General features: G+C 40.1%; 1 protein-coding gene across 3 annotated transcripts; it reads right to left on the bottom strand.

The window, feature by feature from the left end:
• Window positions 1-10,174: 10,174 nt before the first annotated feature.
• Window positions 10,175-26,741, bottom strand: COQ2 (coenzyme Q2, polyprenyltransferase). Of its 3 annotated transcripts, none has more exons than XM_075202754.1 (8): window positions 26,655-26,741; window positions 23,437-23,784; window positions 19,855-20,021; window positions 18,853-18,974; window positions 15,029-15,114; window positions 12,761-12,894; window positions 12,376-12,564; window positions 10,175-11,368 (listed from the first exon to the last, which is right to left on the bottom strand). In XM_075202754.1, exons 2-8 carry the CDS (start codon window positions 23,771-23,773, stop codon window positions 11,195-11,197), a joined length of 1,209 nt encoding a protein of 402 aa, XP_075058855.1. In that variant the 5' UTR covers window positions 23,774-23,784; window positions 26,655-26,741; the 3' UTR covers window positions 10,175-11,194. The 3 variants fall into 3 exon arrangements, with proteins under 3 accessions (XP_075058855.1, XP_075058863.1, XP_075058873.1); XM_075202762.1 differs by having other exon boundaries at window positions 26,649-26,733; XM_075202772.1 differs by lacking the exon at window positions 26,655-26,741 and adding an exon at window positions 24,334-24,518.
• Window positions 26,742-27,117: the final 376 nt, after the last annotated feature.

The raw sequence follows: 27,117 nt of genomic DNA, 5'->3' as shown, positions 1-27,117 counted from the left end.
TGGCCACCCCTCCCTCTATCCTGTTCTTCATCGAGATTTGGGTAGTTACATTTTATTTTGGTTTAGGGGCTTACCTGCGATTGGTGTCCGCTGCCAGGAGGACCTGAATGAGGATGGCGTGCTCCAAGTCCTGAAGCCCGGTGATTGTACATCCTTTTACAAACTAGGGACGATGTGGTGGGACCAGCCTCCTCTGGAGAAATACTTTCCCGTCAGATGGCATCCTCCAGATCCATTACATTCAATTTGGCAACTGTGCCTTTAAGTAGGTACATTAGGGGTGCGAGTGTGTGACGTTAGTCTTAAATCGGAGAGATTCAATTCTCATTGAGGAGCAGAGTGGTAGCAGTTATCAGTTAACAGTGCAGGTGTTCATTGCTAGTGATTTTGCTGTTTTACCCGGTGCTAACAAAGGACCATCGCTGCAGGCATGGGAGGAAAATAGTCCTAGACTGGAATGGCAGGGTGAGCCTTAGGGAAGACAGTATGTTTGATTTTAGCAGTAGAGGTTTCTTCTAAATATATATTTTTCTCTTTCATCCGGTCTGGGGGACACTGCTTACCATGGGTTGTGGAGGGGAGCTTGGGAGTTGGCACCTAACTAGTTAAACTTTAGTACTGCCGGCAGACTCCTCCCCTCTACAATCCCCCTGCCTCTTCCTGTCCAGTTTTTTTAGGTGCCCTGGAGTTGGGGCAGTGTTTTAGTACGTAGTGTAATTTTTTATATATTTGCTTTATTTTATTGATTTTTAACTTGTTTTTTCCCTAGCAGTGGCAGCGCTGGAGTGTGTTCTACTATAGAGAACACACTCACAGCAGGACAGCGCAGGCATCCCTTTGCCAGATGAGCGCCAGCGGCGCTCACTGGCATGGATTTGAACATTTTATAGGTGCCTGATTGAAGAGTGACAAGCGGTCTCATGGACCGCTGTCACTCCTCCAGCCCCCACCGATAACCGGCGCTGCCATTACAGGCAGAGAGTGCCGGTTATCGGCAACGGAAGATGCCGGCGGCCATTTTAATTATGAGGCCAGTGCTAATGGAGAAGGAGGAGAGGGGGCCATACCACGTTTCCCCCCTCATACATAGGAGGGGGGTGCCGGGTAGCTAACGCTGCGGAGACCTCTGTCCTGGAGGTCTCCACTACTCTGCCACGCTTGGAGCTTTTAATATAGGCTCCGTTTTTTTACAATTTTTTTGCAAGAAAATAATATAGCTGCAAAGCGGCAGTACTGAAGGGGGGGAGCTACAGCATAGAGTTCCCCCCTCCTTCCAGAGAGAGATGGTCTTTCCCAGCCTTCTGGCGCCAAGAGAAGCCCGGGAAGAGGAACAGTACGGAGGGAGCAGGCACAGGACTAACTGCTGTTGGACTTCTCCTTTTCTGTGGCCCTTTTGGCTAAGTATCACCTTTATTTGAACACTATCAAATGTTAATACCTGTCCTAGTAGGATTTACATTAAGTCTCCTACTGGTTTATATATTATTGGTGGTGTTATTTTTACAAGTTTTTTTTTTTTTTATATACCTGTTCCTCCACATTTATATAGACAAATATATATATATATATATATATATATATATATATATACATATACATATACATATATACTTGCTCTCTCTATCTCTCTCTCCATTTCTCCTCTGTACTCAACAGTAAGATTTTACTCTGTGTGTTTGGTGTGCCTTCCTTTATAAGAATGACAGATAAGGGAAAGGGCCCCATGGCAAAATACTTCATATGCTCAAAGTGTCATGTAAAATTACCGTGTGGCCAGAGGGACCCCTTGGCGCTCTGCTCTGCATGCGAAGCAGGGGCTCCCACTACGCATACCCAGCAGGTTTCAGCCCCACCGGCGGAGGAACCGGCCTGGGTGGCCTCCCTGACACAGTCGGTTTCCTCCTTGGCTCGGATGGTTTTTCAGTCAAATCAGTTGCTATCTACTGTAGCAACTTACCAAGTTGTGTTATAATTTGGATGCTGTGCTTCAAATTGTAAGCCATGCTGACATGTCACTGATTACTGTCAATTGAGTTGCAACTCATTTTTACAATTAAATGTGCTTAATACATGTTTCATGTTGCAGTTCCATTTTCCATTAGCGCCCAGGGAAACACCACTTAACACTTTGATGTTAGCTAGGAAGCCTGTTTCATCTCGCATATATCACAGGATCTGGAAGGCCTACATTAAGTGGTGCAAAAACAGGACATGTAATTCGTCCGCTTTTCATATTCCTCGCTTGTTAGCTTTTCTTCAAAAGGGCCTGGAAGCAGGTCTCAGATTAGGTTCCCTAAAGGTGCAGGTATCGGCACTTTCAGTATTTTTTCATATGAAATTAGCTGATTTGCCAGATATTAGAACTTTTTTTCAAAGAGTCTTGCACATACAGCCTCCTTATGTACCTCCTACAGCTCCGTGGGATCTCAACATGGTACTGGATATGCTCAAGGGGCCTCCATTTGAGCCCTTGAGGGAGACAGATTTAAAATGGTTGACCTGGAAGGTCCTCTTTCTTTTGGCTATTGCATCAGCTCGTAGGGTTTCTGAATTAGGAGCCTTGTCCTGTAAAGAACCTTATTTGGTTTTCCACGAGGACAGAGCGGTGTTAAGGACCCTTCCTTCATTTGTTCCCAAGGTGGTGTCGGCTTTCCATCTTAACCAGGAAATTGTAGTTCCGGTCTTTTCATCTGCTTCCCATTCAGATAATCAATCTATGGATAAGTTAGGTGTGGTTAGGGCTCTCCGCATTTATGTCAAAAGAACTTCCCAGATTAGGCGCACTGACTCTCTGTTTGTCCTTTATGACGCTAATAAGAGAGGCTGGCCAGCCTCTAAGCAATCCATCGCAAGATGGATTACGTCTACCATCAGACAAGCATATATAAAGGCTAACCGCCCTGTGCCGGAGAGACTTACAGCCCATTCCACCAGATCGGTAGGGGCTTCGTGGGCAGCGCGGAATGGAGCTTCTGCGGACCAGCTTTGCAGGGCAGCCACCTGGTCCTCTGTCCACACCTTTACAAAATTTTATCAATTTAATGTCTTTGCATCAGCTGATGCAAATTTCGCTCGTAGTGCTTTACGAGCAGGATTTTCAGAGTAGTCCCACCCTTAGGGGGCTGCTTTAGAACGTCCCCATGGTAAGCAGTGTCCCCCAGACCGGATGAAAGAGAAAAGAGGATTTATGTACTTACGTTAAATCCGTTTCTCTGATTCCGTCTGGGAGACACTGCGATCCCTCCCTTCTGTTTTTCTTCTGTGTGTTCTTGTTTGACTGCCCTTTTTTATCCTGGGGCTTTTTAAAACTAACTGGACAGGAAGAGGCAGGGGGATTGTAGAGGGGAGGGGTCTGCCGGCAGTACTAAAGTTTAACTAGTTAGGTGCCAACTCCCAAGCTCCCCTCCACAACCCATGGTAAGCAGTGTCCCCCAGACGGAATCAGAGAAACGGATTTAACGTAAGTACATAAATCCTCTTTTTTGTATAGATATGTCTTAGAAGGACAAAACCATGTGTGATCTAGATGAAAAATAAAAGATCTGTGCTGTTTGTGATGAGAATCTTCCAGAAGAATTTTATGGGAAAATCTGTACTAGTTACAGCTATAATGAGCAGCAGTAACCTCCCCTGCATAAAGCAGAGCTTATCAAATGGATGAAAGTGGCTTTAGCTGATACTTTTATAGTAAAGGATAATTTATGGCAGTTAAGGCCCAAAAGAAACCAGCCCCTAGTAAGCATTGACTGATATAAATTTTAATCATTTTAAAGCTGAATTTGACATGTTAGTGTCTGAAAAATCTAAGTGGTATATTTACTAAACTGTGGGTTTGAGAAAGTGGAGATGTTACCTGAGGCAGCCAATCAGATTATATCTGTCACTTTGTAGACTGAACTAAATAAAGGAGTTAGAATCTGATTAGTTGCTACAGGTAACATCTCCACTTTTTCACCTCTTTCAAACCCGCAATTTAGTAAATATACCCGAGTCTGTTGAAATCTCAGAGGATGGCGACATTAATGCAGACCTTGTGGATAGTCTAATAAAATCAAATTATAAGTGTATGAATATAAAAGATGTCTGGACATGTTGAGTCCAAGAATAAAAGCTGTCATTTTACCCTTCATAAATGAATTCAAAATAATATTTTGGAAGAATGTACTAAACAAGCATTTAGCCAGGTATTTCAAACAGGTTAAAGACTGCACCCTTTTGTACCAGAGCAAACTAAAGCCTGGGATACACCCACCAACACATATGTGACTGTAGCTAAACTAAGAGAACAACTATCACATTAGAAGATGTAAATTCTATTAGGGATGTGATGGATAGGAAGTGTCACATGATTTCTTGGGCAGCATTAAAACCTGTAATGGCAGAAACTTCCAGAGCTTTATGTGCTGGCAGAACGATCCTGAAAAAAATCATTGAAGATGGAATGAAGAAGAGTTAAGCTACTTAAAATGGTTCAGGATATACAAACAGCAACAGGGTTTATGTGTGAGGCACTAGTGGATTCAGTTAGGCTTTGAGCCAGGAGGAGAAGTCCTTGGGTTACTGTCCTGATTAGATCATTATTACCATATATACCAGCCAACAGAGATGGGGCACCCTCTGTGGTAATTTCACAGCTCAAGGTCAGTGGGAGAATGAACACTGCTTTAGCTACAAATGTCAGAAATTAGGAAATTGTTCAAAGCTTGTATGCAATTCCAAAAGTGCAGGATGTTAAGACAGAATAAAGTCCAACAAACAATCCGTAGTGATGTATATCAGTTGTCAGAAGCACAAAGAGTCAGGCAACGATGTAAGAGGTACGACATTTGTCATATTGGGTCGAGAATCACTTGACAGGGTTATCTTCAGTTTACATAGCTCGGATAAGCAACATCAAGTCAGATTTCCTCAGCTGACATATTGCTCTTACAGGAATGGGTGCAATGTGTCAATGATCATGTCTTGAACAAGATCAGAGATAGATTTTATGGCGGCAACAGCAAATGTCACAGTAAAGGGGTATTTTGCTAGTTTTGCAGACAAGACAGAGGCATTGGATGCCCTCTGAACAAAGTGGCAACTGACGTGTGTTTTCGCCTATACCCATGATTCTCCAAGTCCTACAAAGATAAAGGACAAGGTTCTACCATGTTGGCTACTCAGGGCATGGTATACATGAGTGCTATACTTAGAGGTGGAACAACCAAGGTGCCTCCCAATATGTCCAGACCTTCCATATCAAGATAAAAAGTGATTGCCATTCTACTAATGGCTAAGAAACAGGCTGCGTCCAAAGAATCTTATATAGTTTGGCACACTTACAAAATGGTGGCGCCATAAGTAACAGTACCAAACAATCCCTCTGCTACTTATATTGTGGACTCCCTGCAGCATGAACTAACCCTTGATACACTAAAGTGTAAATTTCTGCCCTAGGGGCATTCACAAGAACCTGGCCATGAATGAATAGCATACAGGCAGCAAAGAAGATAAAACCAATCATCTGTCTGCCATTAAATCTGGTCTTGGAACTCTACAGAACTATAATTTAAACCTTTATAAGAAATCTTTTTAAAATTTCTTATGCTGAAGGTAGTCTTTTTAGTTACTAGATCAGCATGGAGAATGTGAAAACCGCAAGCTTTATGTGGGAAGTAACCATTAATATATTTGAGGATAAGGTGGTCCTTAGAACTAATCTCTAACAAAACCGGAGCACATGCTATTTGTCCGCAATGACCAGTGAGAGTGTATCCATAGTTAACAGGTAAAGAATCCCATACTAAGTCAGCACTTATCATGTGCCCTTAGTTTGAGGACGTGGTAACATATTTTCACACCCAGGCAAATATCTGGATAGAGAATAATTCAGTTTATTACTACAAAAATACCAACAGCGATATAGCACTTTAGAACTTAATCACACTACAGCGATAATAACAACACATATGCGTACAGGTAGAATACCAGTCTCCTTATAGCGTGAGCTTGGCTGGCATGTCACCTTACCCTTTACTTCCTGCAGTTACCTCCTTGGTGGCTCTTCTATCCCATTGGGGAAAGTGTACATCAGGTGTTTCAGCTGCAGCTCCATGCTGTCCGAAGATATCTGGTTGCACAATGGATTTCCTGAAGAGAGCCTAAGCACTGAAGATGAGATTAGCAAGGGCATTGTTCCTGGGTTAACTCCTGGTCTGCAAATTATTGCTCTCTGGTGCTGCGGCACTTCTGATAGGCTGTGCCCACTTTTCTGGATGCCTAACCCCACTTCCGGCCAGGGCATGAGCGAGCACTCAACGCGCCTATTAATCAAGCTGCACTTGCCTTTATTGTGACAGGATTGATCTCTTCAAGGGTGGCTAGAACAGATCTACTACTAGTACAATACAGTTTCAACACAAAATGCCTGATTTAGAGTAGAATGCAAGCATAAGTGTAATTTGTGATTTAAAAAAGTTGCATGCAAGTGTATGCATACACTCTATGCAGAGATAAAGATGTGTCCATTCCAGAATGAGTAGTAGATACACCTGCTTGACAACAGACATTTACATCCAACTTACTAACATACAAAATGCTTTTATTTCAGTTATAGTTGCTATGTATCATCATTTAATCTTGAATAACCTTGCTAATATAGCAGGAACAACTTCCCTACATGAGTGCAAAAAAAACCCAATTATCTTCGCCTCAACATGCACGAAAAATCCTAACCCATGGCCAAGCGACTGCTAAATTCTCAGTAAGTGTCTGCAAACCTCTAATTACAATTGGTTCAGATGTTCATCATCATCATCACCATCCACTACTTATACCAGGCCTTGATCTACCGCAAATAAAACTCCTTTTCAAGCTGTATCTGTGACTACCTCCCAGTCTGAATCCATAACCAATTGCTCAAACATGCCCTTACTGTACAATGCCTACGTTAGAATACCCCTAGCAGGCCTCTGGTGACTCAATTCATAACATTAAGGGTTTCAGGTCAGCAAGGTAAGACTTAAAAAGCTATCAAAGCAGGGCCGGCACTACCATTAGGTGAACTTAGGTAATTGGCTAGGGTGCCAATAGTCAGGGGGTGCTGGCCATACACTAGATAATGTAAATCAGTTTTTAATGCTCCCACATGAAACGTTAGTCGCTGACATGAAAGAGCAGCAACATGCAGCTTCTTACTTGTGAAGCTGCTGCTCCTTCATGTCAGTGTTATACTGGGAGTATGGCTATGATGTCACAGCCAAGCTCCACACTCCTGGTCCCAGTAAGATAGGCAGCAGTCTCCACCTCCAGGGCCGTCTTTTCCACTGGGCACGATGGGTAAGTGCCCAGGTGCCCCATAGGCAGGGCTCTGGTCTCTTTCTTAATCAGAATCAATAATCCTGCAAAAAAACCAAAAAACTTATCTTTTGTGGTCACGCGGTCAGGTCAGGTGGCGATTCGGCTCCCTCCCTGTTCCCCTCCTCCATGCTGCGCTCGCGCTGATTGTCATCTTGCCCGACGCAAGAAGCAACGGAGAAGCAAGCGAAATTCAAAAAAGCTGAAGACAGAATAGAAGAAAAAAGGGGGTGCAATCGAGAACAAGGCAATTGAAAGGTAAGTTAAGTGGGGGATTTGATTTTTTAGTTGCTGTACTTCAAGGGTGGCAGAGAAAGTACATAAAAAAGGTGATTTTATATATATATATATATATATATATATATATATATATATATATATATATATATATATATATATATATATATTCTGATTGCGTAGATAGGAGCCCCAGTGCACTGCTTTGCTCGGGGGTCCATAATGTTGATAAGATGGCCCTGCCCACCTCCTAAGGTAAGCAGCCGGGGTGGGGTGTTGCTTATGATGTATAAGGAGGTGCCCCTGATTTGAAGCCATTATTTGACATTATAATATATCAAAGAGGTGAATAATATACATGAAAAAAATACATCCTAATAGTGCATCATGCTCTCTTTCACTGCTCTGCAGCAAGATGCTATGTTTAGTGGGATGTGATTCTGTAATTTAAACAAGTTACATACAGCTAGGCAGACTAGCATTGCACACATTCACTATGTGGATTGGTTGATCCATACAGAAGGGCAGGGTCTGTCATGTCAAAGCAACTCTGTCCCAGCTTCAATGACCTGTATAGAATCCTATTAGGACACTGTTACAGCTGTCTGTGATGGAGTAAAAATACTTTTTTTTTTTATAGTGGAATGTTAGTTTGCCACTGAACAAGTATTTTACCTTCATGGTCATGTCTAATCATTTATTTTATTCTCTTAGTGGTCCACATCTGTTAAATCAGAAAATTATTTAAAAGTGTACTTCATACTGCCATATTTCTGTGACAGCCCATATATCTAATCACTGACTAAGTTCTATAAATAAAGTGTTCTGTTAGCAACAATACACAGTATGTCATGTTTCTGTTATAGTGTTCTCTTTACTCTACGTATGTAGAGCATCCATTCCAAGGCTATGTACACATTTTTTGGCATACTTAAATGCAAGTAAAATACATACACACACCACATTGTATATAAAACGTGTCTGTAACAAAACAAGAAGCAGTTATCTTGTTAAGAAAACGGCATGTGGAAATGCACATGTGAACAATTCTTAACCACACCTCCTTGTCTTTACAATGTGCTCCCATTGCGATTAATGTAAGTTTTTAACTGTATTGACGTGTTAGACGTATTGAAATAAAACAAGCATAAAAAAAAAAAACAACAACGCATTGCAACACAAATATGTACTGTCTGATTTTTATTTATCACCTCCATTTACATGTGCTTGCCTTGCATTAGAAATGTATTTTAAATGCAGAATTTGGACTTCTGTGTGTAATAGAGATCATCACGGGGGTCCTCAATCGGGAAAGGCTGGGCTTTTGGCATGCATTCTTTAACACATGAAAGAATGCATATATACTGCATTGTATTTATGTATGCCTGTAATATGTGGTTTATAAACATGCATCTAACACCTGATTGGATGGATGCTGCAGCCACATAATCTGTTGTTACTGTTCCAGCACCTGGAAAATTCCTGTTTATAGAAAACAATTTCAATTGGCAGAAGGAATGGGATCCCTGCCAAACAAAACAAAATAATGTATCTAATGAACTAAAAGCCAGGCTAACGGAAATTGCTTTAAAAAATATGTAATCAAGATGTTTATATACACTAAATGATTTTATTCTTCACAATACAACATTGTGTGCATTTTATACATTGTAACTCACTATTAAACAACTCTTTGATAAGGCACTGGCAGCCTTCAGCTGGAGATGAGATACAAGCACCATAACGTCCAACAGCAATATATGAGAAGCATTTTTAAATATGAAATTATTTGCTGAGTATATCACTATGCTAGTAACCAAAAAAGATAAGGTAGTACATTTAACCTTGTACTGCCACATATCTCCTGTGCCTTCATATTACATATGATAATATGCCTCCCAAAGATGCCCCAGTTGTAGTACAAATGTACCAGTGTGAACCTGTATATATGAAACAGAACCTGCATTAATCTAATACCAACAGTGTGGCACTAGCGCTCAATTAAGCGAGTTCCATTTCCAGTATATGAATTAAAATGGGCCACCGTTCCCCACAATATTATAAATATATGAATACATGATGACACTGATGAAAATCTGAAAATGATAGTCATGGATATCCAAATGCAAGCCATTTTCTACTCCATACTTGCTTACTCTCCTGGAAATTCTGGGAGGTTCAGGAATTTTGGGGAGTCCGTAGGAAACTGCATCGTCTCGGGTCTTGAGGGAGAAGGGGCATAGTGACACAATTTACACCATAAAGCCTCCCCCCCTGTCCCACTATGCAATGCCGTGAATTTTGTATTTCCCAACAGGGGACCAGGCCACACTGATGCAATGGCGTCACCACATCTCTTCTTGCACTTGACACCTGACCCCCCCCCCCCCTCCTAAGCACTGGAAATGGCCATCCCAGTGCTGCTTCTTGCATAAATTTTAATAAATCCTGAAGAAGTGACCATAAAATGTAAAAAGCTTGCAATCTATTATTTCATTTAGTCAGCCATTAATAAGGAATTACAGTCAAGCTACTTGTATGACTGTGAAAGAATAAGCTTGTTGCTGCATAAGTCACTGAAATGATACCACTGATGACATAATTGCCAAATTTGAAATTTTAATAACAAAAATGTCTAAATTTGAAGTCCTTTATGGTTATAATTAATTTATACATAATTAATAAATAATATATCATAAACAATATATATTGAATAACTTGGTATTAATACATTAAATTCACTGAAAAGTATTGATATAAAAGCAAAATCTATTTTTACAGTCTTTAAAAACAATAAAACGTACTATTGTCCTAATCTAAATGATAAAGAGGACAGAAGGCTGCATAGGAGCAATGACTGATATATGCAGAGGATGACACCCTCAAGTTAAGAGGATGGGGGGGCGGACTACCTAAAGGGACAAAAGGACACGTCTGCCCCTCCGCCCCTTTGCCTGCTAATGTACATCTTGACAATAGAAAATTTGGCACATTATAAGGGTGAGTAAGAGGGGAAGTAGGCCAAGCTAAGAACACAATAGGATTGGGATACACCTGGAAAACAGCAGGAAAAGGGGATGGTTCTTCCGCTAGGGGTCATGAAATGTGACAAGATTTATGAGACAATGCTGTTTCACAAACTTACCACACTGCACACAACTATAAAATAGTGAATCTGCATACATTAAGGTATATGTCAAAACGCTATTAGCAGCCTTTAATTACTGTTGACAACTATTAATCTTAGCACGGCTAAGCATAGGACAATCTATGGGCACCCTGTTGTTCTCCATGCTGAGAGAATACACAAGTACCTGCATTTAGCTTACAGGACATGCAGAACTTGTGGTTCAACAACAGCTGTATACATGGCTTGAACACTGTACACAATTTACACTGGGTTCTTTGGCATAAATAGAGTTCTCGCATTTGTTTTACACTATAAAGTTTGGCGATTAAGGCCCTTACTTTTATTAATGCCCAGAGATTACATTGCCTCTTTGTAAAGAAAAATAATGTTAAGTAAACACATATAAATGAACTTGTTATTAAAATACCATGTTGAGCAGTGGATTCAACCATGATAAATACTGTGCTGGATGTAGAGTTCCTCTCATCACACCTAGTCACAGTTTGTTAATGTGCTGTGGAGGGACATATCCTTGACTTCATTTGTGTCTTGTCTTTTGCACAAGTTGCCAAGCACAATGCCTAGGAAAAGTAAAAACCCCACAGTGCGATTGGCACTAAACTTCTTCCAGCAATCTTCTGCGCTGTTTATATCCAGGGTATAAATCTACAAAGATGACAGGAGACAAGAAAGCATAGTTTGATAACATATACACCATAATGGCAAAAATCTAAAACTGTTTTTTTTTTATATATATATAATATATATATATATATATATATATATATATATATATATATATATATATATATATATTATATATATTATTTTTCAGATATATTATATATATATATGACAACATATCTAGAGATAAAGCTTCCCCTTACCTCAATAATAGGAGACTTAAGGGATAGGCTACCCTTCAACTGATGATCTCAGCTGCTCCAAGCTTCACCTATGTTGCTTTATATTTTAATAGGAAAAAGCTAAATTGTGCTTAAGAAAAAGTCTCTAGTGGGGAGTCAAAAGCTGACAGCTGTTTTGAACCACAAGGATTTGGTACCGATAACTTCAGAAGAGGCAGATTCCCTGTGACCTGATCATTTTAATAGAAACACAATTCCCCAGTTCTCATTTCTCCGCGAAAGTAGAATTAGGGAAATGGGTTTCTATTAAAATGATCAGGTCACAGGGAATACTATTGTAAAAATCTAGAGTTTCTCTTTAGTGAAACTGTGGCATTACAGTCTTAGCAGTAGGGTTGTCAGGCAGTAACACAGCATGTGTGGCCCCAAGCCGGGTAGTAATCCAAGCAATATTGACGCAATCATTATCAGGCATGTTGGTAAACGCAGTTGGAGAATGATTGCTATTGGTGTGTTTGTGCGGTTATCTTCTGAAAACACTAATGGGCCCCAGTGACTGTGGAAGAGACCGTGCCAATGTTTATACCTACTACATTTGTCTCTGTCTAAACACACAGTAACTACTACAAAGCTTAACAAGTGGGTTACATTTTCTAGTTTCTAGTACATATCAAAACGTTACCATTATAATATTGTTGTGTTTACCCTGGACATTGTAAAGGACAGTATATAAACAGAATCGGCACATAGCCTTGAAATATATTTTGATTTCAACACCACACAAATATTTGTTACTGTAAAGGTTACCTGGTGAGCAAGGTGACCCCCGATGAGTGCTACAGCAGTGTAATATGGCCAAGTCTGGTCGCAGCTTAGTCCAGTTAGTGTCAGGCCAGTGAGCATGGACACGCTGAAGCCGCACAGCCAGTGCTTTGTCTGCTCATTGAAGCGCAATGCTGTCGACTTAACCCCAACCAACACATCATCTTTTTTGTCCTAAAAATAAATATTATATAATTAGTTGTCCAGTTTAAAGGTGCAGTTTATGTTACAATTTTGCTTAATAGAGCACTAAGTAGATTCAGAGTTGACACAAAGGTTTTAAGGTGTCAAATAGATTTGGTAACTCACTAGCAAGCAAGCTTTGCTATCTGATGCAGGGCTGCTATGTCCGAGTTCGCACAAGGATTACCTGATGAGCATAGATTGTATCATATATTAGTGTCCACATGACTCCAGAGACATACAAAGGAAGGCAGACCGACCAATCACAGGATCCTTTTATAGCAGACCAACCTAATAAGGCTCCCCAGTTAAAAGTCAGTCCTTTGGAAAAAGTGTTAAAAAAAGATCATTGCATTTCTAAGTAATAAATGTCACTACACAACACAGAAGCCACATTACTTACTCACTTAATTAAAATTTTCAGCTTCTGATTATCACATAAAGCACACAAGCTGTTTCTTTAAATCTTTGGGTGCAATAAGAGAGTACCGCATTTTCATGTAGAAATGCAACATCAACGCAAGGGCTGCAGTCAAGAAAAAATAACCCCAAAAACCCAAACCCCATTAGAAACACCGCCCTCTTTTGCTGCATCGTCATAAAAATGTTCTCTTCATTACACAAAGAACTCAGACAAAAAAAAAAAATAACATATTCACTGCTATTTGTTGGAATGATTCTCAAGGTACCAAATTAAAATTTGCACGCTTTACATTAAAAAATGTATTGCATTTACTGGTACTGGTAATCAAAAACCATCGCAAACAGAATCAATACTGTTCGTGTTAAACAAATTTAACAGGTCCTCATCTAAATTTTCTTCACCGTCTGATTCGTCATTTTCTCCTGTGATGGCGTTTCGGACTTAATCATTTCTGCCTCACTGAATCCGGCAATAATTGCAGAAGTTTTAACAGACTTACATGATTTAGAATCCTAACGCGCCACTTCTTCACACTTGGCTTTGCAATATATATCCTCTCTCCCGTTGGTCCTATAGCCACTTCTCAAGATTGTTTTCTAATTGTGGCCAGGCTTTGTCTAGCACGTTTAAATCTCTGTATCTTTTCAGCACGGTGGCTCAGTGGTTAGCACTTCTTCCTCACAGCACTGGGGTCATGAGTTTAATTCCCGACCATGGCCTTATCTGTGAGGAGTTTGTATGTTCTCCCCGTGTTTGTGTGGGTTTCCTCCAGGTGCTCCGGTTTCCTCCCACACTCTAAAAACATACTGGTAGGTTAATTGGCTGCTAACAAATTAACCCTAACCTGTGTGTCTGTCTGTGTGTGTGTTAGGGTATTTAAACTGTAAGCCCCAATGGGGCAGGGACTGATGTGACCGAGTTCTCTGTACAGCACTGTGGAATTAGTGGCGCTATATAAATAAATGATGATGATGATGATGATATGCCATATTTCTCTCGTCTTCTGCATCTAACACATCATTCATCTATTTCATGTTCATGTGCTGTAGCTCTGTTTCCAATCTCTTTTGCTCTTTTTACTACTAGTAATTTAAAACTTGCAGTATAACTGTATATACCGTTTAGGCACCATCTTTATGACCCATGAGTAGGCCGGGTGACTGACTCACCCATTGGTGCTTTCATTTATATGACAATCAAGCGAGTCATTAATAACGTCATCTTGCTTCACCCAGTCGCCTGCACCACTTCCTTATTTATCAGCAGGGACAGGCTGGACGGCAGAGGGGGTTTTCTGCCCCCCAGGCCGGTCCCACAATGGGCTACCTGCATTTTTTTTCCTTTAAAATAGGCTGCTGAGTTGAGTCTTGCCCCCAGGCTGAAATTTGCCACCCCCCCTGTTTATCAGTTCCTTTTAGTATAAGCTTGTAATCGCCGCACAAACAAAAACGCTGTAGAGAGCAAAAAGATCCTGATTAAGAATTGGACGTAACGCCAGCTGCAGCACCTAAAACAGCACATTTCCATGGTGCGCATGCCTACCAAAATATATAATATATTTTTGTGCTAATAAATCAAAGATTTATTTGCAACCTATGCAGATATCTGCTAAAAAAAGGTTTCTGTTAACATTGTTCCTTTAACAATATATGCAGAGTGCACACATGTGTAACCGTATTTCTCTAATTAAATGTAGTGGCTTCTAATTTCTTTGTTACTGCTGCTATGTTGTCTTAAAGTAACAGCAATGGCTACAATGGAGACAAAAGTACAATCTAATATACTAGAAATTATATCATAAGACTTATATAACAACTTTGTGTACCCTAGCCAATTTCATGTTTGTTCCAAGACAGACAGGACATTCTTCTGTTAAAATAAACATTTTAGTCCGTCATATTTGTGTGATAACGCTGATATACTTAGATATATCCATTTTAACCATTACTTTTTTGATGTTTCAAAAAGATATGAATATTATTTTTAGGCATAATCAAATTGAATTTTTTTTTTACATAGGACTAAATTTACCTAATACAAGCTGGGGCCAGTATGTTATCCTCTTCATTAGTGGATAGGTAAGCACCAGTGACAAGGAAGCAGCTCCTAGAGCAATACTAAAGCAAAATGTTAGGTAGGAAATAAAACAAAATGCACAAAAGATCATTATGCAAAAGAAACTTTCATACAGTTCACACCTGTACCTGATTTTTTTGGAAGACTATTTATGATTGGAGGCGTGCTGGCTGATGTATGAGGTTTTACTTAACACAGTTTGTGCATTTTTGTTTTAAATGTATTTCTGTACTAAAATCCCTGTTGTTTTAGTGCAGGGGTGTCAAACACAAGGCCCGCGGGCCAAATCCGGCCCGCCAGACCTCGTCTGATGGCCCGCGGAGCCGCCGCCAGCCTTGCAGCCTCCCCTTTTTTTTTTCAATGAATTTACTCCGTGCCTCAAGTTAACAAAAAAAAAATTTTTTACTTACCTTCCGGGACCTGGCCCGACTTCTTCCTGCCCCGCACTGCTCCCTGGGTGTCGGATGTGACGTCATCACGTGACGTCCGTCCAACATCTCCAGGGATCAGAGGAGCGCGCGGACGCCGCGGAGAGGAGCCAGACTGAAGAAGAAAGAAGTAAAAGAAAGAAAGAAGTAAAAGGTAAGTAAAGTAAATGGAGGGGGCACATGGCTGGGCACTATAAAAGGGGGCAGATGGCTGGGTATGGGCACTATAAAAGGGGGCACATGGCTGGGCACTATAAAAGGGGGCAGATGGCTGGGCACTATAAAAGGGGGCAGATGGCTGGGCATGGGCACTATAAAAGGGGGCACATAGCTGGGCACTTTAAAAGGGGGCAGATGGCTGGGCACATATAAGGCAGGTGGAGCGGTAAACTTTGGATATACTGACCACTTCCATGTCACTTTACAGTGGTATAGGGACCATAAACTACAATCAAATACCCCAAAAATGTCCAAGAAAAGAAAAGTTGATGCAGAGGGAAGGCAATTTCAGGAGAGATGGGAAAGTGAATACATGTTTGTGATTAATGGAGACAAGCCGGTATGTCTTATTTGCTATGAGGCAGTGGCAGTGATGAAGGAATACAATTTACGCCGGCACTTTGAGACCAAACATGGAGCCAAATTTGCTAACTTTAGCCACCAGGAAAAGCAACAAAAGGTCCAAGAATTAAAAGGTAGCCTGCATTCTCAACGGAATATTTTTTCAAAAATGACAGCAAAAAATGATGCAGCAGTGAAAGCCAGCTATCTTGTGGCTGAAGAAATTGCGCGAGCTTCAAAGTGCTTTTCAGAAGGTGCATTTGTAAAGAAGTGTATGCTGAAGGTATGTGAACAGGTGTGCCCTGAGCAGAGACAGGCTTTTAACAATGTCAGCTTGTCAAGAAACACCATCACAGACCGAGTCAGGGACCTAGCCTGTAATCTTAAAACAAAGTTGGCTGAAGAGACATGCAGTTATGTGGCATTTTCATTAGCTGTTGATGAAAGCACTGACAATACTGATACAGCTCATCTAGCTATTTTTGTAAGAGGTGTGAAGGAAGACTTGTCTGTCAGTGAGGAGCTCTTGGATGTGGTCGCCATGTATGGGACAACAACTGGGAGGGACATCTTCAATGCAGTGGAGGAATCCGTAAATAAAATGAAATTACCTTGGGAAAAGTTGGTGGGACTTACTACTGATGGCGCTCCAGCAATGTGTGGAGTGAGAAATGGCTTGGTTGGACTGTTAAAAGAGAAAATGGAAAAAAGTAATTGCCACACGCCGCTGATAACTTATCACTGCATTATCCACCAAGAAGCTCTGTGTGGCAAGGTTCTGCAACTGGATAACATAATGTCCACAGTCACGAAAACAGTGAATTTTCTGCGTGCACGGGGTCTGAATCATCGTCAGTTCCAACAATTTTTGAAGGAGGTGAGCATGGAACATACAGATGTGCCATACCATACAGAAGTAAGGTGGTTGAGTAGGAGCACCGTTCTAAAGAGATTTTTTGAGCTTTTGGAAGACATTAATCTTTTTATGCAAAGTAAAGGGAAGCCCTTGTCAGAACTGTCAGATCCAAACTGGCTGTGCGATTTTGCCATGTTGTGTGACATAACAGAGCATCTCGCCCAACTGAATCTGAGGCTGCAAGGCCGCAAACAAGTCATAACCTCAATGTATGACGCAATAACAGCTTTCCAGGAGAAACTGCGCCTATGGAAGTCACAGCTTGAAAAAGACAGTCTTGCCCACTTTCCTATCTGCCAGAGCATTTCAACCTCATTCCCAGGTACTTTTTCATGTGCTCGATTGGGTACCAAAGTGAATCGGCTGATTGATGAATTCAATCAACGCTTTTCTGATTTTAAAGAACAAAACTTAACCTTTACCAGCTTTGCCAATCCCTTCAACATCGATGTTGACAGTGCACCACATCACCTTCAAATGGAATTAATAGAACTTCAGTCCAACAGCAGCCTGAAAGCGAAGTTCCAGGATGCGACAGTCGATGACTTTTACCGTCTCCTCCCCCCTGCTTTGATGCCACAGCTCCGACTTCAAGCTGCACGTGTTCTGGCCATGTTTGGGAGCACTTATCTATGTGAACAGATGTTTTCAGTCATGAATCTGAACAAGACCAAGCTCAGATCACGCATCACTGATGATAACCTCCATGCTGTTTTGCGGATTGCTACAGCACAAGACCTAACGCCAGACATCGATGGACTGACCTTAGGAAAACGATGTCAGCCATCTAGTCAGAAAAGTTAAAAAAAAAGGTAATGCCTTGTGTTTTCCATAAACAGTGTTTGGCAATATTTGTATGTTTAAAAAAAAATTAATGTTTGTTACCAAAAAACATTTTTCAATGCATTGTACAATAATTGTACATTTGAATATCTACTTGTCATTATTCTGACTATGTTTCTGCTTTCAGAGCTAGTTATTACTTACATTATTACAAAAAACAGTAATAATTGAATGCAGTGACATTAATTTATGATAATAAAGAGTGGGCACATAGACCTACAGATACAACCGGCCCTTTGATGGGGACCAAACTGCTGATGCGGCCCCCGATGAATTTGAGTTTGACACCCCTGTTTTAGTGTATTTATTTTGCATTAAAAATGCCAGTCAACACTAAATAATTTGCCTCTTAAATAAAGGAAGACTTTGCTGCCTCAAAATATATTTTGGATTATTTCATAAGTGTGGGTAATGTAAAGATTTTCCGATACTGCCTTCAATCAGACATACCTGGTACAAATATAGGGCCTAGTGAATGTATTTCCAGTGATTTAAATCTCAGCAGTGTGTACTGTTATGACTAGTATTCTTGACAGTACAAGGGTTGGATGAATGGATAGATAGATAGATAGATAGATAGATAGATAGATAGATAGATAGATAGATAATTAACATTTTTTAAAAAATATATTGTTTGTTACTAAGCTGCACTTTATTATTTTAGTTTGTTCTTTTACAGGTGTCCAAGTAGGGATTTAGGTGATGACAAAAACAACATATTAAAAAAGTGGATAAATACTGAAACAAAATTACGTTTGTTGAAACAGCAATTTTATATTATATTTAAAGACTACACAAAATAGTAAATAAAATGTATTTTGGAGATAAATGTTAATAATTATCTATAATCCCAGAATGGCTGGATCATGTCAGTATTATTCCAATGATGGCATTATATAGGAAGAAGTTGAATTCTGATATGCTAGTACAGTAACAAAGACAACAATATGTTAGTACACAACAAACTGCATTTGTAATTTTAAATAAAACACCTGACAGTTTAAGAATAATATAATATATAGACGGCTCACCTATAGTTATTCAGACACAAGAGCACACCCAAAGCCAAACTAAGCTGTCCCGCAAGGAAAACCAAAGACTGGAAATGGGATATGTCTCCTGCTGCAATGGGGCGACTTGCTGTTCTCGTCACCTTTGGAGTAAAGATCATATGTTGAATATCAAACAGAATTTTCACAAGAAGGAGATATTAGAGATAACAGCAAATCCAGATAAATGGTGCAAATTTGCACCTGGACAATCTATGTGTGATGCAAGGTGTGCAAATTATTTTTTTCCGGCATGCAGGGGAAATTCTGCCCGATTTCGCATGTAGCACATAAATGCTAGGCAGCTTTATTTTTACACTGCTGGGACGCGCCCTCCACCACCTCCCCCAACTCTAAAGCTATCCACACAAGTTACCCCCCCCTCAGCACAACATAGTTTTGCCAAGATGCAAAATTGCACATTCTAGCTGGATTTTCTCCTAACTCTAAATGAGGCCCTATATGTCTGTTTTTTGCTTCATCTAACCAGCATTTGGTATTTAAAGTGTACCTACCATCAGGAGGTACAAAGGCAGTTCCCATACTTTTGGTTGTGGCAAGTAAAACTTCTGAACGGTGCTGGACTTGTCCAATACAGAAAGTTATGTAACTATTGTCATCTTTTTGCCTATAGCAGCAATAAGTCAGGGTTACCAGTAGTTAAGTTGTGAAGTTACCAAGGGAGGTTTTCATTACTGCCTTAACACTCACAAATTCCACAGCGTAGTTGCTGCAAGGAAGGGTGTGAGAATCCTCCCTAACCCAGCATTAAGGAATATATAATAATATCTTGCAACATGAAAATGGCAACGATTGCTGTCTTGCCACATTGAAATAAATTTCATGATGAACTGGATAAACATCAAAATAACAATCATTACTAGTGAATGGCACTGGGTTCCGTAATGAAGTTTTTACATATAACTTGACATCAGGTAAGCTGACAAAATATTGCAGGTGTCCACAGAGGTATTTCTAGCCTACCTTTCTATCAAAGTCTTTGTCCCACATATCATTAATTGTACACCCAGCACCACGCATAAGTACTGCACCAGTGCCGAACAGGGCGAGCATATATAAGTCAGGGAGGCTGCCTGCTTCTGCTGCAAGGGCGATACTCCAGGTGCAGGGCAAGAACAGCAACCATGTTCCTAAAAGAAAAAAAGTAGAAAATGTACTAGTAAAATGTGTGTACAGTATACAATTATACAAAAATCCTGCACATCAGGCAATATCAGTGTAAACAGAGCAGTTTTCCAATCTAGTGTTTAGATCAGAAGACTGAACCTACATGTAAATATGTAAACATAAACTTACATATATATTCTATATACCTATGTTTTGGCTTAGTACAAAATATTTATATATATATATATATATATATATATATATATATATATATATATATACACATCCCTTGACTACTCCCTTTTCTTCACCCCCATATTCAATCCCTCACCATCTTGTTGCTTTCATCTCCGCAACATAGCTTGCATCTATCCCTTCCTATTCTTTGATGCCACCAAAACTCTCATCCATTCTCTCAACATTTCCCGCCTTGACTACTGAAACCTGCTCCATACTGGCCTCCCCTGCTCCCGTCTCGCTTCTTTTCAGCTCATACTCAACACTGCTGCGTGATTAATCTTTCTCTCTCACCAGTCTTCCTCTGCCTTCCCCTCCACCATAGAATCTTCTTCAAAATCCTCTCCCTCACCTACAAAGTCCCCTCTAACTCCACTGCTACTTACATCTCCAACCTCTTCTCCATTCATACTCCCTCTCCCCCTCTATCGTCAGCCAATGATCGCCGTCTCAATTCCCCTCTGGTAACCACATCTCACTCCCACATTCAAGATTTCTCCCATGCTGCCCTCTTGCCCTGGAACGATCTCCCTCGTTCTATCAGATTTTCCCCTAGCCTGCAAATTTTCAAACGATCCATCAAAAACCACCTGAACAAGAAAACATATCCTTCCTCTGTCCCATTCTCAACCAGTGTCTTCATGATACTTCTTCACTATTTATAGTTCCCTCATCCTGTCTACACTCTTTGTGTTTCCGGTTTAGTCTGCCCTTTCCCTTTAGATTGTAAGCTCCCTGCTTATCCTCTTGTCCACCTCCTTATGTCACCTCTGCCTTCGGCACCCTAGCCTCTTTCTTGTGCCTCGACAATAGGCCCCTGCCCTATGTCTCGTATTCTACCATGCCTTTGCCTTTCCAGCACGGACTCTGATCCTGTTGGCTGCGCCACGCTCTTGGGCACAGGTTCAGCATCTCCTTCCCTTTTCTAGTCTAAAATATTCTGGTCTTCACTAATGCCTCTTTGCCCAACGCACCTCTCCCCAGCTGGGTCGATAATTTATTTGCACTTTGTTTTTACCCTTTATGCTGTGTACTGTTTCATATCTCTCTCTCTCTCTCTATATATATGTGACATCCTGCAGATAAGCCATTAAACCATTGGCTTCCGGTACGAGTACATCTATATTGGTGTGACCTGTTTTTCTACCTTCTGAATGCCATTTGGCCGTGTGTGACTCTCTAGTCTATGAGTTTTATTTATCCATCGAGATATAGGCGATACCCACTTGGTGGGAAGCTCTCACTCATTTCTGGTGGTTTAGTTCTTTTTTCTGGTTTGGTTCACCTGGCTCCATTGACTTGCCATATTACACTATTGTGCGCCTCCTCTCATTTACTTTTAGATATATATATATATATATATATATATATATATACATACACACATATCGAAGTGGAAATTGGTATTGGGAAATGGAGGTGAATGAAATTTGATCATTTTATGGCAGAAAAGCATACCACCATATATCAGCCCACTTCAAACACAGTACCTCCCTCTTGCACCCCAGTCCCTACATGGTGAGTGCAGAGCACCAATGTTTACTTGTATATATATCTACACATACACTCAGTGGCCACTTTATTAGGAACACCTTTCTAGCATTGAGTAGGACCCCTTTTGCGCCCAGAACAGTTTGAATGATTCATGGCGTGGATTCAACAAGGTGCTTGAAACGTTCTTTAGAGATTCTGGCCCATATTTACTTGATAGCATCATGCTACAGAATTGCAGTCTGCATAATCAAAATCAGCTCGACATGACATGTACTTTGTGACATGGCGCGTTATCCTGCTGAAGCCATTAGAAGATGGGTAGACTGTGGCTATAAAGGGATGCACATGGACAGCAGCAATACTCAGATAGGCAATGGTAAATTGGTATTAAGGGGCTTAATGTGTGCCAAGGAAACATTTCCCACACTATTACACCACCACAATCAGCCTGCATGGTTTACACAGGCAGGATGCATCCATGGATTCATGTTTTTTTAGCCAAATTCTGAGCTCACCATCTGAATGTCACAGCGGAAATAAAGGTTTGTCAGACCAAGCAGTTTTGATGAGCCTGTGCCTACTGTAGCTCCGGTTTCCCATTCTTAGCTGACAGAAGTGGAACCCAGTGTGGTCTTGCATGCATTGTTCTACATACCACCTCTGTAACATAACTTTATATGAGTTATTGTTGAATTCCTGTCAGTTTGAATCACTCTGGCCATTCTCCTCTGACCACTCTCATTAACAAGGCATTTTCATACACAGAACTGCCGCTCACTGGATGTTTTTTGTTTTGCGCACCATTCTCTGTAAACTCTAGACTGTAGTGCATGAAAATCCCATGAGATCACCAGTTTCTGAGACACTCAAACCACAACATCTGGCACCCACAGTCACTCCACAGTTAAAGTCACTTAGATCACATTTCTTCCCCATTCTGGAGTTTGATTTCAACAATAACTGAATCTCTGGACCATGTCTGCATGCTTTTATGCATTGAGTTGCTACCACATGATTGGCTAATTAAATATTTGCATTAACAAGCAAGTGCACCTAATAAAGGAGAGAGAGACAGAGAGAGAGACAGAGAGACAGAGAGAGAGAGACAGAGAGAGAGAGACAGAGAGAGAGAGAGACAGAGAGAGAGAGACAGAGAGACACAGAGAGACACAGAGAGAGAGACAGAGAGAGACAGAGAGACACAGAGAGACACAGAGAGAGAGACAGAGAGAGAGAGAGAGAGAGAGAGACAGAGAGACACACAGAGAGAGAGAGAGAGAGACAGAGACAGAGACAGAGACAGAGAGACAGAGACAGAGAGACAGAGAGAGAGAGAGAGAGAGAGAGAGAGAGAGACAGAGAGAGACAGAGAGAGAGAGAGAGAGAGAGAGAGACAGAGAGAGACAGAGAGAGACAGAGAGAGAGAGACAGAGAGAGAGAGAGACAGAGAGAGAGAGAGACACAGAGAGATCTATATCTATAATTCCACTCAATTCCTTTATGTATATTTCTGCAGAATGGTAAATATTTCATCCTATTAGGGATATGCAATTATGTCTCCCACACACGCTGCTAACCTGCAAGCAAATGTCATTATCGAGTCATGTCTAGAGTGTGGACAACTTTATAATGAGCTTTAAAAGATTATATCAATATGCATTTCATCATATAAAGGACGTGTGTTATGGCCTTTTCAGGAACTCTCACCTATAGGTTTATCCAGCCTCATGAGCCTTAGGTAAGGCTGGACATTTTTTGGCATTGATTCAACCACTCCAGCTGCAGAGAAACTAGGCTTTGTCCAAACATTAGGTGAGGTTTTCAGAGGTGCAATGTGAGACATCATAGGACGCCAGGTTCTTAAAAAAAGGTGTTCAACATGGTTAGTGCAAAACCATTTGGTGCTTAGTAATGTCTTCTTGCAGTGGTCATCTTTATGGAAATCATAAGCCAGGGAATTATACACATAACGGGTACAGGGCCTGTGCACAGTTTTATGTAGGTATATACATGTTCGGAGCATCCTGGATGACAGGGCCATCATGGAGTTTCTTTCTGTAGATTCAAAGAACCATGTAAACATCACATTATAATTATTAGCTCCAAATTATGCATTTTAGGTGTTGACGAGTTACATACAATATAATCATGATATAATTGAGCTATAAAATAATAGTTATGTGAATTCCAAAAGTAATTTCAATTAAGGATTTATGATCGTTTGCAGTTGGCAGAAGAAAAATTGAGCGGAACAGACGGGGAACTTGGGTATGCAACAGCAATCTCTTGTTCATTAATCATTTCATAAAGATGGTGGGTGACATGCATTGTTGATAATCATAATATATAACTACAACTAATGTTCAAAAACATTCTTAATAAAAAAAGAGGCAAAAGTGACCCATTCAAAAAGGCTCATTTGCTAATATTTTATTTAGGTGCACACTTTGCACTAAAATATAAAAAACCACCATATTGAGACAGTTGTTTTCATTATTTAATATGCACAGACAGATACAAGTTAATTGCAAAATGTGCACCTAAATTTAATATTAGTAGAAGTATAAACCATTTCAAAGTAAATAAATTGTGAATTTCTATTACCTTTTGTACAGTGACTTATAGGAGAAAGTTTTTGGTAACATTACCATCTGTACTTTTGCATAAAAATGAGCAGATCCATTGTTGGTTTAGCTGGGAATAACGGTTTCACTTCTTAGCTTAATAACGCAAATGTTTTATTTTTTAAAGCTTTCCGATATGACTTATCTAATGGGGGTATAAAGAAATATTTGTATAAATATTTTTACAAAAAGGCTGGTTATTCACTGACGTTAAATCCCACGCTTTTACTAGCCCTTTTTAACACCAGTAATAGCATGCAAAGTTACCTATTAGGGCACCTATTCGTTCCAATGACCCAAAATACACATCTACTTGCGTCTGTGGTCAGGAGTGGAGGCGGCACAGCAGCGTTTTTTAAACACTACATGCTCCATTTACTCACGTTCATTGAAGTGAAATCAAGCGGCTCAATGGAGGGTCCTCCATTGATCCCCCCGACCGCAGATGTAAGTGCTGGTTACACACACACACAAACTCAGGTCAACGTGACTGTGTTTGACATGCAGTGGCACTGGCTTTTTACTAACCCCATTGGGTAAGCGGCCAAAGAGCCCATTTGAAGCACCAACAATGTTCCTATTGTCTTTCCAGTTATGATCTTCTTCTCATATATGTGTGCTAAAAATCCATTTTCCCCTTCTATATTGCAGATAGAAGTAATTTAGTTCGTTAACAGATATATTAGCTCAGAGGGGTGAAGGCTGGGAGGGAGCAGAAGGACCACTCACGGCTGTCTGTTGAGTTTAAACAAACTCAAATGTCTTTATCCAAAGATATAACAAAAAGTGTTCACTAAAACTGTCTTTGGGACACAGCAATTTTTGGCATCTTTTTCCTAACATAGTCTGTTGTTGTTTGGCTTCCCATAGTTATGTTAGTGATCACAAAACATAATTGTCTACTTTCCCGAAGTATAGGGTTACAAAATATTTTTACTTTTACGCACAATGACACAATTTTTTTTTCATTATTTTCTTGGGCTTGGGGCTGACTCGCAGCTTATACCATGCAGGCACAGAGCTCAATGATCCTGATGCCTTCACAATTTTCATAGTGTATTGCTCATAATTTTTCCATACAGAAAGCAGTGTGACAAAAACAAAACAAAACACTTGTCTGAATGAGACTGAACAGTCACCACTTGAATTGCTGCATTTTAATGCACCATGAAGGCTATACTACTAGCCTGCCACTATAGCTGTGCCAAATATTAACGGACACTCGATTAAACAGATTTACAACATTTTGGCGTGTCTGCCCCTCATCTAACCGTTGTCTTGAGACTTTCCATTCATAAATCTAATTTTTATACAACTTCTTATGCTATTGGACTGCTGTATCTATCTTGAACAGTTTGTTTATTTGCTGCAACTTGTTTATAAATATTTCAGGTCAGATACCCAAATTGATGCATCTCTTCTGTGTTGGGAGAGTAAATCCAGCACCAGTATGTCAGCCCAGTACTTTCTGATATATAAGTGCAGGAAGCCCTTCTTCACAGCTCTACAGGACAGGTGGTCTACAGCTGCTAAATGTTGTGTTTTCTTTGATGAATGTTTCGAGTCCTAAACTGTAATGCTACTTAACAACCTTTTGTGGTCTCAGTTTATTTACTTTGTATGATTATATTAAAATAATGTGAAACAGTCTGCCAGTTGAAACCCCATTTGTAATGTTAAAGCTATATTTAAAATTGTATTGTAGCAATAATTTTCCTGTACACATATAATTGTTCCAGAGTGCAAGAATAGTGCTCTTGAATGAAGTTCCATGTAATATGTTTTTATGTATTTTACAATTATAAAGGTAAACACAAAGTTTAAAGACCTAAATATCAAAACAATGGATTCTTATTATCCTGAAAGTCAGCACTACCTATGGACCCTAAACTTCATGATTCTCATCATTTTCTAAAAATGAAGCTTTATGTTTACCAACCAGCATCAGTGCTGGTCTTACGGCACTGGTTTTATGTAAGTCAGATAATAAAACTGGGAGCATAAAAAATAATGTTTCACTGATTGGTCATCCCAATTGTATCTTACCTTCTCCCTACAAACCCCCATTTGCATGATATGCCTGACATTATATACCACACACTAGCTGGGAATTAAACACACTCCCTATAGCAAATAAGGAGGGGAAATAACAATATGCTCAAACAGCAGTTGCCGGGCATTAGTAATATAATATCCATTACACGTCGTATCTGGTACAACAGTTGGCAGCATATATTAATTTATTATCCCGCCAATATAAACTAACATGGACACTCGTCAAGCACGGAAACATACACTGACCACGGCTATAGCCTACGGGCGGCTCCGGTATACATGTGCCCCCACCGGGTGCTTGTACCGGGCAAGGATCTGTCCCTTGGTGATGATGTCAGGAGCTTCTCTAAAGCATTCTGGTATTTGTAGTTTTGTACAAGACAAGACAAGTAAAGCAGTCCAACAAGTTTAATGACAGTAGTTAGACCGAGTACTTGCAACACGACTTCGGTATTTAAATGTTTTGTTTTAATATTTAAATGTGCAAACTATAATATAATGGATATGTCCCAGGCAATCGATTCACTTGTATTGTTTCTAGATTGTAAAACCTGCAGCACTGACATGGCAATATTACCCATTGTCTTTTCATAGTTTGTCTTGTGCTGTATTTGCCATTTACTTTATGATTGAATTAACGTGGGATTATGTACATTTATCAGTTAATTAAACATGTTAATTCAGTTAAACGTATAAAAGTGTTTTTTTA

Source organism: Mixophyes fleayi, chromosome 1 (genome assembly GCF_038048845.1).
Source record: "Mixophyes fleayi isolate aMixFle1 chromosome 1, aMixFle1.hap1, whole genome shotgun sequence".
Classification (NCBI taxonomy): Eukaryota; Metazoa; Chordata; class Amphibia; order Anura; family Limnodynastidae; genus Mixophyes; species Mixophyes fleayi.
Note: the sequence above shows the minus strand (reverse complement) of the source record. Positions and strands in the feature narration are given on the sequence as shown.